The sequence below is a fragment of the Egretta garzetta genome, unplaced genomic scaffold (assembly GCF_000687185.1).
Source record: "Egretta garzetta isolate BGI_Z169 unplaced genomic scaffold, ASM68718v1 scaffold417, whole genome shotgun sequence".
Lineage (NCBI taxonomy): Eukaryota > Metazoa > Chordata > Aves > Pelecaniformes > Ardeidae > Egretta > Egretta garzetta.
The window spans coordinates 1,704,074-1,717,959 of record NW_009260227.1 but is presented as its reverse complement, the minus strand read 5'-3'; the positions used below and the strand labels follow the sequence as shown (position 1 = coordinate 1,717,959).

Genomic DNA, 13,886 nt, shown 5'->3' with positions numbered 1-13,886 from the left:
TTAAAAGGGGCAGATAACTCCAATGCACCCTGTGGGACAGGACTGAGGTTGGCAGGGCCGATGGTATCTGTATGGGCCACAGCGTGATCAGTATCCTTCATCTGGGGCGGCGATGGGTTGAGGGCTGCTTGCTCAGGGCTGGTCCCAGAGCTGTCCTTGCAGTGCCCTGCCCATGTTTTGCTCTGAACAGGAGCAAGGCAGAGGTATCACTGTCTCTGTGTAAGCCCCTAGGTCTTGTCCTCGGTGAGATGCTTCAGTGCTTAAGGTCCCAGAGATAAAGCTGAATTCCTTATCTTCCTGTCTTCAGGATATTCTTGTTGCTGGGACACCCCCCTCCTGCTTTTTCCCACTAGGCCTGTCGCTTGTTTTTCCTCCTCCCAGACCAAGGTCAGGTTGTGAATCAAAGCTGTGCTGTGGAAAGGAGATAGGAGGCAGGATTTAACACAAGTCTGTGCTTGTGCATCAACCACAAGCAGAAAACAGAAGGTACTGGCTGCCCTGTGTGCAGGATGGCTGTCCGAGCCCTCAGCCATGCAGGAGCTACACCAAGGACCCAAGGTCTGGATGCTGCTCAGATCCTGTGGGCTGAGGATCAGGGGAATGTACGAAAGCGTGTCTGAGACCCCATATTCCATCCATAACTGGCGAAGTGTGCAGGCCAGTTTTGGAGCTAGAAAACTGTAAGCAAGAGCCTCTTACCAGAGGAACCTGCTCTAGGAAGGTGGTAAAAACCTAATTGGTTGTCCAAGGTCCCCCCCAGCAGACCTTTGTTGGAGATTACGACGGAAGGTCTGCAGACTGGCTAGTCCAGTGGTCCAGGCTGGAGCTGACTAACCAAGCTACTGAAATGCATTCCTCTTCCCCTGACTCATGGTAACTGAGTTTTCAGTTATTGGCACTTTGAAGCCATAATTGAGGTCTGCTTTCCTCCTTGCACAGCCTTTTCTCCCGGCAAATTGTCAGCCATCAAGCGGTATGAGACAGTAAAAGAGATGTTACACTCACCATTTCCTAGAAACTGTCACTTTAAAGAGAACAATACTAAAAAGAGGGATGAATCGGAGCCAGACCCAGAGCAATAAAACTTCAAATGTTTGACTTCTCTCAAAATCTGGAACTCTTCATTCATTTGTAGGGTCTCTGCGGTGCCTGGGGCACTTTGTACATTCACAGTTCCGGCCTCTTGCATTTAATAAACTGCACATGCCAGAAGAGCTTAAAAAAAAATCATAGTCCAGGTTCTCTTTGGATGTAAATCAGCGTAACTCTGCTTAAATCACTGGAGCTGTGATGACACCAGATGACACAGGGGCCTCCAGCGACTGGGGATTTTGTTTGGCTTTCTTGCATGAATCTCTCTTGCTCAGGCAAATGCGAGTGCAGAAGGTAGCACGGCTGTGCCCGCGTTTTGCCGAGGTGCCAGCAGTGACCTGTAGCAGTGCCAGCGCCGGGGGCTGAGCTGGGGTGGGATCTGGCACGTAAAGGAGCACCCGATGGATCCATCCGCTCTCTGTGCACGGGCTGAGGCTGGGAAGGGAGCGTGGTCTGGCCGTGCTCGCTGGAGCCGTGCTGTGCGCTTTTCCGTTGGTCGGTGGGTCTACGTGGATAATCTTTTCTGTACCAGTAACTTTTGTTTCTCTTTCTGTGAGCTATATTTAAAACCAGGGAAATGCACCCTAATAATATGGGGGTTGGGTTTCATTTAAGGACAGACCTGTAGCAGTGCAGGAGCCTGTTTATACTGGTCCTCAAACCAGTTTTGTCTGTACCTTATCTTTGACAGCGCGTGTTACCAGCTGGTGGACAGGGCTATGGCACTGAAGGCTCTCCCAGAAGACACAAACACAGCACAACCTTGGGGCACGTTTGGCTTTTTTCTGTTATCGCCCAGCTTTGAGGAGGCCAGATCTCAGCCTGGGAGCAGCCTTGTCCTGTGTGGTCACTTGGGCGTCCTGCCCAGAGGCCACCCCACTGCCTTTGTTCATTGCCAGCACAGCTCCATCCCCAGCGTTCGTTTGCGGTCAGGCAGGAGGGTTCAGTGACCCAGGCGACAGGCAGTAACCTCCCCTGGTAGGAGGTTGTTCTCTAACCCAGTGCTTATGGATAGACCCAGTCCCATCCAGTGCCAATCCTCTCTTCTGGATTTAGGATAGCCTTGGGGCAAGTGGAGGTTTTGGGGTCTCTCTGGGCTGTCCTCGTGTCTGTGCTTGGACTAGAGGCAGGGAACTGAGGCTCCCTGTGAGATGGCTGAGGGTCTTTCATGGTTGCAGGAGTAAGGAGACGGGTGTGAATCCATAAATCAAAGAAGCCTGAAATGAGGAAGGTTCAAGCGCTGTTTCTTGGAGCTCTCATGATAAAAAAACCTCTCATGGCAGCAGGAAGGCTCCCTCTGCCCCTGTATGAGCATGAATGCAGCTGGGGGAGGATGTCAAGGTTAGAGGTGCAGGCAGGCAAATCCCAGCTGGGCCGGAGAAAGTCTCCCTGCTTTTGGCAGTCACTGCTGGCTGCCTGCTGGGCAGGGCACAACCTGCGTCTGGGGTTAACGTGGCAGTCACGAGCCTCTGCTCAACACCTCACCTTCAGCCTGTGTCTGTTTCCCATTAGCAGCGCTATTTTTGAGCCTCCCAAGGCAATTAACACCAATTAATCTAAAAAAGCCTAAATAATGGTTTTTCATAGCCCCTGGCTCCTTCCTGTTCCCCACGCGGCCCTCGAAGACTGCAGCCCAAACTTGGCAGAGCTGAGCCCAGTTAAGTGCTTCGTGTACAGGGTCTGCTGGGGAAGCTTCGTGGGGACATGTGCAGTTAGAGAAGGGCCCCGAACGATCCCATGGATCCAACTTTTCAATCCTGGATCATGGTGTCTCTGCCACAGAGTTGCAGTTCCCTGGAGTGCTCATTGTGCTGGAGGAGAGGGGGAACCAGCTTCTGCAGGTGGGTGCAGCCCTCTCTTGAGAGCCAGCAAAGAGGAGGACCACTGAATGTGCTTGGGTGCAGGAGGTGCAACTCCCCTGGGATGTGCAGAAAAGTCTCTGGAGGATTTTTTGCCTGTACCTAAAGCCATTCTGGGCACTGTCATGTGGAGCGAATCAGCCACCCCGTCTTTGCCTTCCCCAAATGGGGTGTAGTTTCATCTTGCCCTTGCGTGTACCAGAGCAAGAGCTGTTTTTTGCTGGTAGGAGAAGCTGCTCCTGAGTTTGCTTGAGATTTTTGTCTTGCCTCTTCTGAGAAGGGCTGTGCCTGACCATCGCTGAAATGGCAAACCCACGGGTACCGGCCCCAGGGTCCTCCCTGCCCCCAGCAGGGCCAGGATTTCATGTTTTGTGGGGTGCCTTGCAAAACAAGGCCTTGATCTTGAGCGCGGCCTTCAGGCATTACCGGAATAGGAGTAAATAATAATTAAGATTTGGGCGTTTGCTGCAGTGAAGGGTGTTTATATGAAGGTTAGGTGTGCGTTATGGGTGCTACTGTAGATGGGTGTGTGTGGATCCACCAACTAACTTCACCTGATCGTTACCACCCCTGGTAAAGGTGCTGCATCTGTTCAGCTGCTTTTTAAAACAGCGCTGTGCTAAGAGCAAGTAGGTGTCTAAATAAAAGTGTGTTTCAAGAAAGCAGCACAATTTTGGCAATCCAGAGACAAGTAGGCTTTTTTGCAAAGCGTTTTCCAAGCAAATTGTCAGGAGGTTCCAATTTCAGATGCACCGAGTGCAGTATATTATGGGGAGGAGGGCATATCTGCTGCATGGGGGAGCGTTGGATCGTTTCCATCGCTGAAGAGGAGCATGTCCTTCACTGCCAGCGGGCTTACAGGCACCCGTCTTCTCCGTCACCTCCTACTCCTCGGTAGGGCTGGAAGCGGGGAGGTGCTGGTGTGGTCTGGTGGATAGAGTAGGTGACTGGGAGTTGAGCGCTGTATATTAACCTTGGCTTCTGTGCTAATTAATCAAGAATATGGGTTATATCCTTTAAAGCAACGGAGTTATTTTGGTTTAGCAAATTGCTGCTGCTCAGTTGAGACTCAACAGCTGAGCGTGGTCCTAGTTCCACCCCCCTCCAACTGCAAAGCAAATCAGCCAGCGCAGCTCGTTTCGGCTAAAACATCGTGCTTTGCTGCTTGGGTGTGTTAGGGTGTGCATGGCCAGGTCCCGCGGCTCTGTGTGGAGGTGAGCATCCCTAACGCTCCAGGAACGTCCTGCTTGCTGGCATCTGCCTAGAACCTGAATTGTTTTGAGCAGGTGGTTCAGGTTCACTCCCAGTTTTGGTATTTAAGGGATCCTCCATGTTTTTGATGGGCCAAATCAACCTCTGTAGCTGCCCATCTTCTTCCATAGAATGGAGAGACTGACTGGCAGTGATACTGCTTCTAACTTCTCTCCTTGGTTAGTAATTTAAGCTTCAGGTGCTAAATCTAGGCTTGTGTGTTTCTATTAAATGGTAACAGGGAAACCCAGCTTGGCATGGTAAATGCTGTCAAAACCTGTGTGGAAGAGTTGCTACATAACTGCAGAGTATTGCTGTTGCTCTTTGAGGACTGTTTGAATACGCTGGCTAATATATTGCCTCCCAAAGAGAAACCAGAAGTTATTTCCATGCTGTGGATGCATTAGTCTCAGCAGTGAAGGCTGGCTACCTGACCGCTGATTTCAGGGTAGGTTACCATGTAGCTGGGGAAAAAGTGTAAATCCAGTATTAATAAGGTTTTTGCATGAAGTGGCCAAATCTGAGCACGGTGGCATTAGCTTTCAGGCAGTCGGAGCGGCACTGCATGTAGCAGAGGTGTCAGTAACACTTCAGCCAGACACCCATGCAGGCACGCCACGTTCCGTCTCAAAATAAAATCAAAAATTATATTGTCACCTGCTATTTATCCAAAGGCATGGTTTTAAGCCGCGTGTGGCACGCTCCCAACAGGTCAGCAGTAACTGTATTAAGGGAAGGAGGGAGCGTGGGTGAGTTATTTTGATTTTGTTTGAAACAATAAAACCCAAGTTATTTGAAATCTTAACAACAGAACCAGCTTTTAGCACTGGCGTTTATAGGGATGAGTGGGCGAGTTGTTTAAAGGAAAAAAAAAATCTTTGAAAACAGTCCAAGTAAGGGTGATAATTTCATCCTACAAGGGAAGCGCGGTGCGCACGTCCTGTGTTGGAGCAGCGTGTGTATGGTCTGTAGCAGGGCTGTGGCTGTGCCGTTCGCAAAGGACGCTGAAGGGCACGCGTGTCCCGAGGGCACACTGAGGTGCACACTCGCAGCTCCCTGGCCTGAGAGCTGGAACCTGAAGTTGCAGGTGGTGTCTCTGCAGATCATGGACATCTCACTTGCTCCCCTTTGCTGCGTCCTAAACCCAGATGCAAGAAGTCGGTTCCTCGTGCTGTTCCAAGCACCGACCTCTTGCAGGGCTCTGCTCCTGCCTTGTACCCATCTTTGGCATTTCACCCTCAACATCAGCTTCAGGTGCCCCCTTTCATAGCTGTCCCAAGTTGACTCAGCTTTTCAGATAAGGGGCAGAGCCTCAGTTCTGTTTCATTCCCCTCTTACCCCTCTCCACCAAAACATCCCCCTGGCTCAGCCCCCCAACACTGCAGCAGCAGGGAAGCAGCGGCCGCAGCAGACGCTCAGCTCACGCGAGCTGCAGCAGCATCTCGGCCCCGCACCGAGCGTGACAGCAGGCAGGTCGGCTGTGCTCCTGCCCCTTCTTTCCCTCCTCAGTTGCTCCAGCATTTTTAAAAATCAAATCACAAACTAAATTGAAGTTTAATACGTGAGATCTCCAGGCAGCAGCAGCTTAGTTTGAGGCCGATTCCCAGTTGTCTCTTGCGTTCCATAGCCTGGGGCACCAGAACGAAATAGGGGCAGAGTAATTGCCTTTTGCCTGCCCTGTCCTGGTTGTAGGATTTTGCAAGGTCCTGCGTGATGGGGAGTTGGCCTTGTCTCCTGGCACACGTCAGATGGGGCTGCCCCACAGGGCAGATCCTGGCCAGCATCGCCGTGCTACAAGGGGGTCCGTCTTGCATGCCTGCAGCATCCCCACCGTGGCAGTTCTGCCCGTGTCATGTCAGGGCAGGGCATTTTATTACTTGTTGCTTCAGAGCTTGTGTTTGCCCTCGAGCACAACCTCCCCGTCAGCCAGATCGGCCTCGTGGGCACTGATGGATTCACAGTCCCTGCTCGTGGCTGCCCCAGCCCTGCTGCTCTCCTTCTGGAGATGCTTTATGCATCCGCGATGCCTTGCCCTTGGGTCCAGGATCATTGCAGAGCCTAGCAAGGCTTCACAGCCCCTCTTGGGGATAGGAGGGGTCTGGGGCTGAGACCCACCGTGTCCTGCGTGCAGCCTGGCAGCGGGCAGGGGCAGGTACCGAGCCAGGAGTCCTGATCTCAGGCCCCACACAGTTCCCACGTTTCTCATTACTCTGTGATTCCTGGAAATTACTGGTATGGAAAGACATGGGCAGTCCCCAAAAGCTGTGTTTGTTCAGGATGAGGAAATTTGCTGCTTCTGTGATGAAAAATGAGAATGAAGTGTACGAGGACAGCGTGGACAGAGAGCCAAGAGTGCCAACAGGGCTCTGTCCCCACTTTGCCACTGCCTGCCAGGTGGCCTTTGGCAAGCTGCTTCTCTTTCCAGTGGCCCATTTCACTGTCAGAGATTCACATTTCACATTTACATGTCACAAATGGGAGGTAAGAACAGCTCCTTGGCTGTTGCGTAGCATTTCCATCTTTCTGTGTTTAAAACCTTGTGATTAGAAATTTCTCTCTGTTAAACAGCGATATGTTTAAATTAAGAGATGCTTATTTCTGAGCATCTTTGGCTCTTGCAACAGGACAAAAAAAAAAAAATCATGTATCTAATAAAATGAGGAACAGGAGGACTATCAGGAGCTAAAATTGGTCTTTCAATATTTTGGTGCTTTAAATCTGAGCGATCATATTGTGTCTGTATGTGCACAGTGCATTTACTGTCGTGGTGCGTGTGCCTGTAGAGCTGAGTGTGTTTGCAGATGTAGTTTAGGAAAATTGATCCCAATCTATTTTTAAGGTAAAGTGTGTGTGGTGGGTAGGAGGTGAGGAGGTGGAAGGAAAGCTAAATATTCACATAGCTCCGCTCTGTGTTTAAGAGCATCATCTAATAACACTGGGATCGTGGCAGCGAGGTGAGGGAGAGGAACGCTTCGCTGGAGTCCACCCCCTCGTGCAAGGGCACAGGAGTGACGCCGGGAGGAGCGTGGCGAGCCAGGCTGTCGCTTTAAGCTGCATCTCGCACCCAGCGGGTCATTGGTGCTGGCGACGATCTTCACAGGGCTGCGCGCTCCGCATAAATCTCTGCTCCGGCAGCCGGAGCGGAGCTGGGAGAGCTCTCTCTGGCTGCTGGCGGTAGCTAAAGAGCATCAGAGCGGCAGCCCCGCATCGCCAGCCTCTGCCCTGCGAGGCGAGGTCGTTCTTGCCCGTGGACATGTAAAAGCTGGAGCCTGGGGAAGAGCTGGCTGCTGAGGTCAGTAAGTAAAACTCGGTTTTTGTCTGTGTTTCCCTCCTGTCCTCTGGAATGAGAGGCTTGATCGGGAGTAAGAGGAGGAGGTAGATACAGAGATACAGAAGAGAGGTTTACTCAGGCCATGGCTTGGATATTGCCTAATATGTGCTTGGTTTTTTAAAGTTTGCAGGTAGCTTCAGTTTGAACTTTTTATTATTAATATTTTTGCAACTTTCTGGGAAATCAATGCAAGCAATGCACAGGCTGCTTGGGTGTCTGCCAGTGTCTTACAGCAGAGCGTGGTGAGTGCGGTCGGTGGTTCTCTGTGCCTGGCCGTGCTTACGGGGGGAGGACGGGGTGTCTGCTGGCCAGCCCTGCCTTTCGGAGGGAGCGGGGCAGCAGTGCTTAGGGATTGGCATTGAAAGGGAATCGCTGTCCTCAGCAAAGACTTGACAAGTTTAGCAGCTTTTCTGACTCTGAAGATGACTCTATCAGCAAGGAGTGGAGACTCCAGCCAGCACCGAGCTGTTGGTGGCCAGGGACTGGGAGAGCCCCGCTCCCGAGCCCAGAGATGATGCTCCAGACATTTCACCTCTCAATAAAACAGCCTGTGGCTTTTGGCAGGGGGTTTCCTTCTGCTCCTGTCCTCCAGCCCCCCCTCGCCTTCTGCGGGGCTCTTTCCAAACCTCCCCTCCGGTGCCTTTCGCCAGGTCAAGCGATGAGGTGGGGCAGGTAGTTCAATGCCTGGTGCGCCTGCGAGGTGAGGGGGTTTGGGGTTGCTGGCTCCCACGGTGGTTTCCTCCGGGGCAAGGTGTTGGGGTGATGTGGGGATAAAGCAAAGCCACAGGCAGGGGACTGGCAGGCAGCGGGCCAGCCCGGGATAAAGTGGTCCCAGTACTGGCAGTCACCAGCACCACCCCAGCCCTGCTCCTGCCTGGTGATTTTGGAGTCGGCTGCACTGGAAGAGATTAGGTAAGCAGTTGTGATGCATCTGGTTTATAGAGGAAGAGACAGATAAGGCATGGCACGCGGGCGTAGATGTGTTGGGATGAGTATCTGCCAGGCCCTGGGCAGATAACTGCCTGCTAGAACAAGGGGCACTGTTTTTCCAAGAACTGTCCGCAGTTGAGAGCTTGGCCCTGGGGACAGATCGCTGGGTCCTGTCCCAGCTCTGCCACTGCATCACTGCAGGACATGGTCAAATCACTTCACCTCCAGGTTGTCTCCTCGCTGAAATAAGATGAGGAGGAGGAATTGTTGGTGGACACGTTTAAATGCCACGGCAGCACTCTGAGGGGCTGCTGTGGGAGTAGCGGTGAAAACTGCTGCGTTATCCCTGAACCTGTATCTGTCCTCACCTCGTCCCTGACCTGGCCTGCACACCAGAGCCAGTCCGCCTTCGAGCAGCAGCTCCTGAGCTGCATCTGCTGTGCCAGACCCACGGAGGTCCATCTGCCACTGGGCAGCAGGTCCTGCCCGCAGGTCGGGCAGCACCGTCCCCTTCAGGCTGGGAGAAGCCAGAGCGAGCAGTCCTCCAGCTTGACAAGCCCTTGCTGCATCGGGGCAGGTCTACAGGAAGCTCAGCCTGGAGGAGAGAGGACCAAAGGCAGGCCAGCACCCCATGGGAACACCGGCTGTGAAAAGAGAAGCTGATCTGATGGAAGAACAAGGTTTGGCCTTTTGGGTAGCCTATGAGCATCTGTAGTTTGGTCTGCTGGGCAACGCACCCTTTGAAGGGAACATTTCACCCATGCATGGTTGGGCAGGTGCTTCTGGCATGTGGTGCTGGGGGACCTGCCCTGGCTCTGCCAGTGCAGAAACCATCTGCCATGGTCCTTGGGGACCTTGCCCTGTCCCAGAGCAACCTGGGAGCACGTTGTCATGTGGCTTTTGGTGGGGCTCAGCAGTGAATGCGGGGGGACCTGCATCCTGCCCTGGCTGCCGCTGCTCCGCGGGGAGCCCTCCAGCTCTGCCGAGCTGACTTTAAACCCTGTGGGGGCAGCAGGAAGCTGTGGGAGAAGCTGCTGTCACCAGAGCTGTTCGGTTGAGGGTGTTTCTAACAGCAGGTGCTGGTGCACAGCGGAGAAGCACAGCTGGGGCGATAGGTGGGTATGGGCTGCTCAGGTGCCAAAGTGAGACTGGGGACAGGTTGCTGCCTGGGAGCAGCATCCTGGAGCAGAAAGCCCAAGCCACCGTGCTGGTGGCATTGCCCTGCTCCAGCCAAGGACTTACTGCTCCTGGCCCAGGGTGTGTGTCCAGTGCCAGGCACAAGGGCACCCATCATCTGCCTGCCAGGCAGTGCTGTGTCCTGCTCCACAGGACCCTCGGGGACCTCACGCATGGGAACACCATGTGAAACTAGCGTGGAAATAATTAACATGTCCTCTGCCGATCCCAGGCTGGGGCTCGGGAATGTGTCGGAGAAAGGCTTTGCCCTGCAGAGACCCCGGTGGGCAGCAGCAGCCAAGGGCAGAAGCCCTGTGGGGCATTTGTGGGCTGTGGCTTTGGGTGTTGGGAGGTGGAAAGTGTTTTAGCTCTTGCGATTAGGCCTTCTACATTTGTTTAATAGCCTTCCTGAGTCCAAGTGGAAATGGCCAAGAGGGTTTATGCATAGGAGTCTGTTCTGACTTGGTTTTAATTTGCCTGGGATCGCTTCAGCCTTGGCCTCACCTGCACATCCGGGGTAGCCAATGTGAGGATTTTCCCCATGAGATGCTGGTCTGTGCTTGGGAGGCAGAGCCCGGCAGCCAGGACCTTCTCAGCCAGAGACTGCAAAAGGTTTTATTTAGCATGAGTGAGAGCTTATTGGAGAGGAAATAGGGTGCATTTGTGCTCCGCAGGGCAGTGACCTGCAGCCTGGGAGAGGCAGGGGCTTTTGGCGGGCCCCCCCCCGGGACGCCCCCGCCCAGCGAGAGAGCCCGCCGGTCCCTGCCGAGCAGAGGGGCTCCCTGGGGCAGCATTGCTGCATGAAGAGGAGCGGCAGCAGGCTCCCCATCACTCCCCGCAGCTGCTGTTCGCTGCCTTTCCAACACCTCAGCTGTGTTTTACACACCCTGGATCCGACCCGGTAGGTTAACCAGCATGCTCATCCACCAGCAAATAAATGCATGCAAAAGCCTGGATGCCTTTCAGTGAGGGAGGCCTGTTTCAGGTGAGCCAGTCCTGCTCCCAGGCTGTCCTTAACCAGGTTGCTCAGATCTCCGATGAGCCAGCAGCATCCAGGTGGGAAATACCACCCACAGAAATGGGAACCAAGCTCTGACCCCGTTGGCAGCGGCCGTCCCTGTCCTGCTTGGGGTCAGGGAGCAGGAGCAGAGGCTCCACACTTGTCCTGGTCCCCGCATGAGGAGAGCTGTGTGTGTCTGTGCCTGTGCTGAGGGCGAGTGTGTTTTTGGCTGAAGCTGCCCCGGGGCGATCTCTGCAGTGCCAGCAGCCCCTGGTCCGCAGGTGCCAGCAAAAGCCCCGGGTCGCTGCCCAGCGCAGAAGGGGTTGGTTTGCCGCTTTGCCTGTGATGGAGGCTGGCTGACTGGAGGACAATAACAGTTGGCAGAATTTGGGCAGTTGTGCTAGAGGTGGAGGACGGGTGACAAAGCCAGGCAGGGACACCAGCCATGGGGTCGAAGTGATCTCGGGGCTGGAAATCAAAGCTGCTGCCCAGGAACCATTTAGGGCTCTGGGTCTTGGGCCCGTGGTGACCAGTTGTGTTGTGTTGCTCAGCCCCATTGGGGGATGCCCTGGCTCCTGGGAGGCCTCCTGATCATCCTGGCTGTGCCAAACCCCGGGCAAGCACAGCTCAGTAGCAGACGGTGGGCCCCAGGGTGTGCTTGCACGTCCATCTGCCCTCGCAGCTCCTTCCTCGAGGCCAGGAGCAGACTGTGAGTGGAGGGAGCCAAGCGCTCCGTGCCTTGTCATGTGTGGGCATTTTAATTAGAGAGGTGCAGGCCTGGGGCGCAGTTTGGTCAGGGCAGTGCTGGGGGGGAGCCTGGTGTCAGTGGGTGCTGCTGCGGGCCCTGCAGCACCCCACATCCCGGGCTGGCACGGCACGTGCAAGCCCTAACGCTGGCCCGCGGGCACCAGGCTCCTGCCCCTCCGGTGCCACCGTACCGGGAGGTACCCAGGCACGCAGCCAGCCCCGTCCCACGCTTCGCATGCACCGGCTGCTCTTCCTACTGATTCAGAGCATCCTTTCCTCTCCCGGGCACGTTTTGAGCAGAGACCCTGACAGGGGAAATTTCAGGGTCCCTGGCAGGATGCATCCCGGGGGAATCTGGTCTCTGCTGGGGGGAAGCCCCGAACTGGGGGCTCTGACCAACGGGCTGCCCGGCTGCTCCCTGCGAGGCAAAACTTCTGTGGCTCTGCGACTGCTCCGATTTACTCTGTGCATTTGCAGGGAAGCTAGAGGGAGGTTTGGTGTGAATGAGCCGGCTTCCTCCTCTAGCCTGAAATTTGGGTCACGCAAGCCAACATAGCAGAGCTGTGAGAGATGTAGTTCATCCTTGGTTCAAGCTCAAGCAGGCTTTGATTTCCAAGGTGCAACTGTTGATGGTTCAGAGAGTCCATCTGAGCCGCTGTTTCATTAGTGGATCGGCACACAGAAAGAGGCGAGAGGGGTTTTTCCCCTCCCTGAGATCAGCTCCCACATTGCTAATGTTCCTCTCTGGCCTGCTGCTAATTTTGACGCTGCCCTAAATAGAAGCTGAGTGCATCTCATCTGCTTCGCTTAGCATACGGGGAAAATTGTTTCCCTTCATTTACTGAATCCAATGTGCGGCTTTAACCCTGTCAGCACAAGGCTCTCCCCAACCCAGCCCTCCCTTGAAGGGCTTCGCGTGCCTCTGTCCCAGCGAAGAGCTCTCTGCTGGGAACGGCACCGCACGTGGTAGGAGAGGGAGGGCTCCCAGGCTGCCCAGGATGGCGGAGGGGCTTTGCTTCATGAACAACCACGGCTGGGCAGCCTGGTGCTCCAGGGCGCTCCAGGCGCAGTCCTCTGTGTGCTCTCTCCGGTGGGGTGCGTTGCTCCCCAGGAGGGACCCAGTGCCCCTTCCCAGCCTGGCCTTCCCCAACCCCCTGCTGGAAAATAGCTCAGCACAGGCAGACCCAGCTGTAGGAGGTTTTGGTTTGTATCTGTTGTGTTTTTTTCAGCATCTGCTGGGACCAGCTCAGCACGCTGGACCCTTCCTGAGCCTGGCAGATGCCCTTCTTATTGCCGTCTAATTTTATATCCCATTCGGAGTGGCTCCTCAGAAAGATCAGCTGCTCCTACTGCTCCGGCCGCGCCAGAGCAGGACTCGGGGTTCGCTCTCCCAGCACAGGGCACGCAGCCCCTCTCTGCCCTGGAACTGGACACAACACAGAGCTTTTGAAAGGCTGCCTTGAACGCGAACCCTTCTGCAGCAGGACTTAAATATATCACTGTCTAGTGCAAGGTGCTTATTTGGGGCTCCTGTGCAAGAACTGTTTTCCTGAAAAACTATAATTTTATGTCATTTGCAGCTCGGTGACTGTTACGAGTGGTGTGCTGAGGACACAGGAGCACCAAAAAGAAGCATTGGGAGTGCGGGGGGCAGTGGCCTGCAAAGGTTAAATTTAGCTGGTTAGAAAGGTCGGCTGAGCGCGGCACTTCAGCCATGGTGTCTGCACGGTTCTCCCTCGTCCCTCTCGGAGCCCAGCCCTTTGCCAGCCCAGAAGCTCCTCTTCCCTGTCCCATTTCCTCCCCTCTTTCCTTTTTTTTTCGCGCTCAGGATGCTCTGCAGCAACAGAGGCCGCTCTGCGTGAGGTTCATGTGCTTGCTGGTAGGAGCCCGGCTCCAGTTTGGGCTGCAGAAGAGCCCAGAGCCTCTGGGGTGAGCCGCAGCACGAGTGAGCTGTTGGAGGGGCCACAGCTCTCCACAGACACCCCTCTCGTGGAGCACAAGTCACAGAACAGCTCTTCGCCCTGTTCCCACTCAGGGATCCCCGCAGGAGAGGGGACCCTCGTGATGCTCTGCCTGTGGCCTCCTTTAGGAGGATGGCGTTAGATTGTCCACAGCAAAGGGCGGCGAGGGAAAAAGGGAGAGGTTATTTCAGAGCCAGGAGGACAGAGGGACCAAGGAGCAGTGACCCCTGGCAGGCTCCAGACTGCGGGGCTGGGTGAGCCGTGGGCACAGCCAGGAGCCGACCTGTGAACAGACCAGGAGAGGGCACGGTGCACTGCCGAGGCCACAGCACATGGAGCGATTGGACACGGGGAGTTGTTTGGGGCGTTCTGACTCTTTTCTGTATTTTACTGTCTTTCCAGAAAATCAACCGGACCCCTTCAGATGACGAATGCTTCTTTGACCTGCTGAGCAAGTTCCAGAGCAACCGGATGGATGATCAGCGCTGCCCGTTGGAGGAATGCCCATCCGAGGCTGCAGAGGCAGGTGCCACACCGGT

General features: G+C 54.7%; 1 protein-coding gene across 1 annotated transcript in view; it reads left to right on the top strand.

Annotated features, from left to right (window-relative positions):
* Positions 1-13,886, top strand: part of GPSM1 (G protein signaling modulator 1) — a 53,507-nt gene that overhangs the window by 36,676 nt on the left and 2,945 nt on the right. The window contains exon 11 of the mRNA XM_035897658.1: positions 13,750-13,886. Within this exon, the coding sequence (XP_035753551.1) occupies positions 13,750-13,886 (137 nt within the window). The remainder of the gene's footprint in view (positions 1-13,749) is intronic.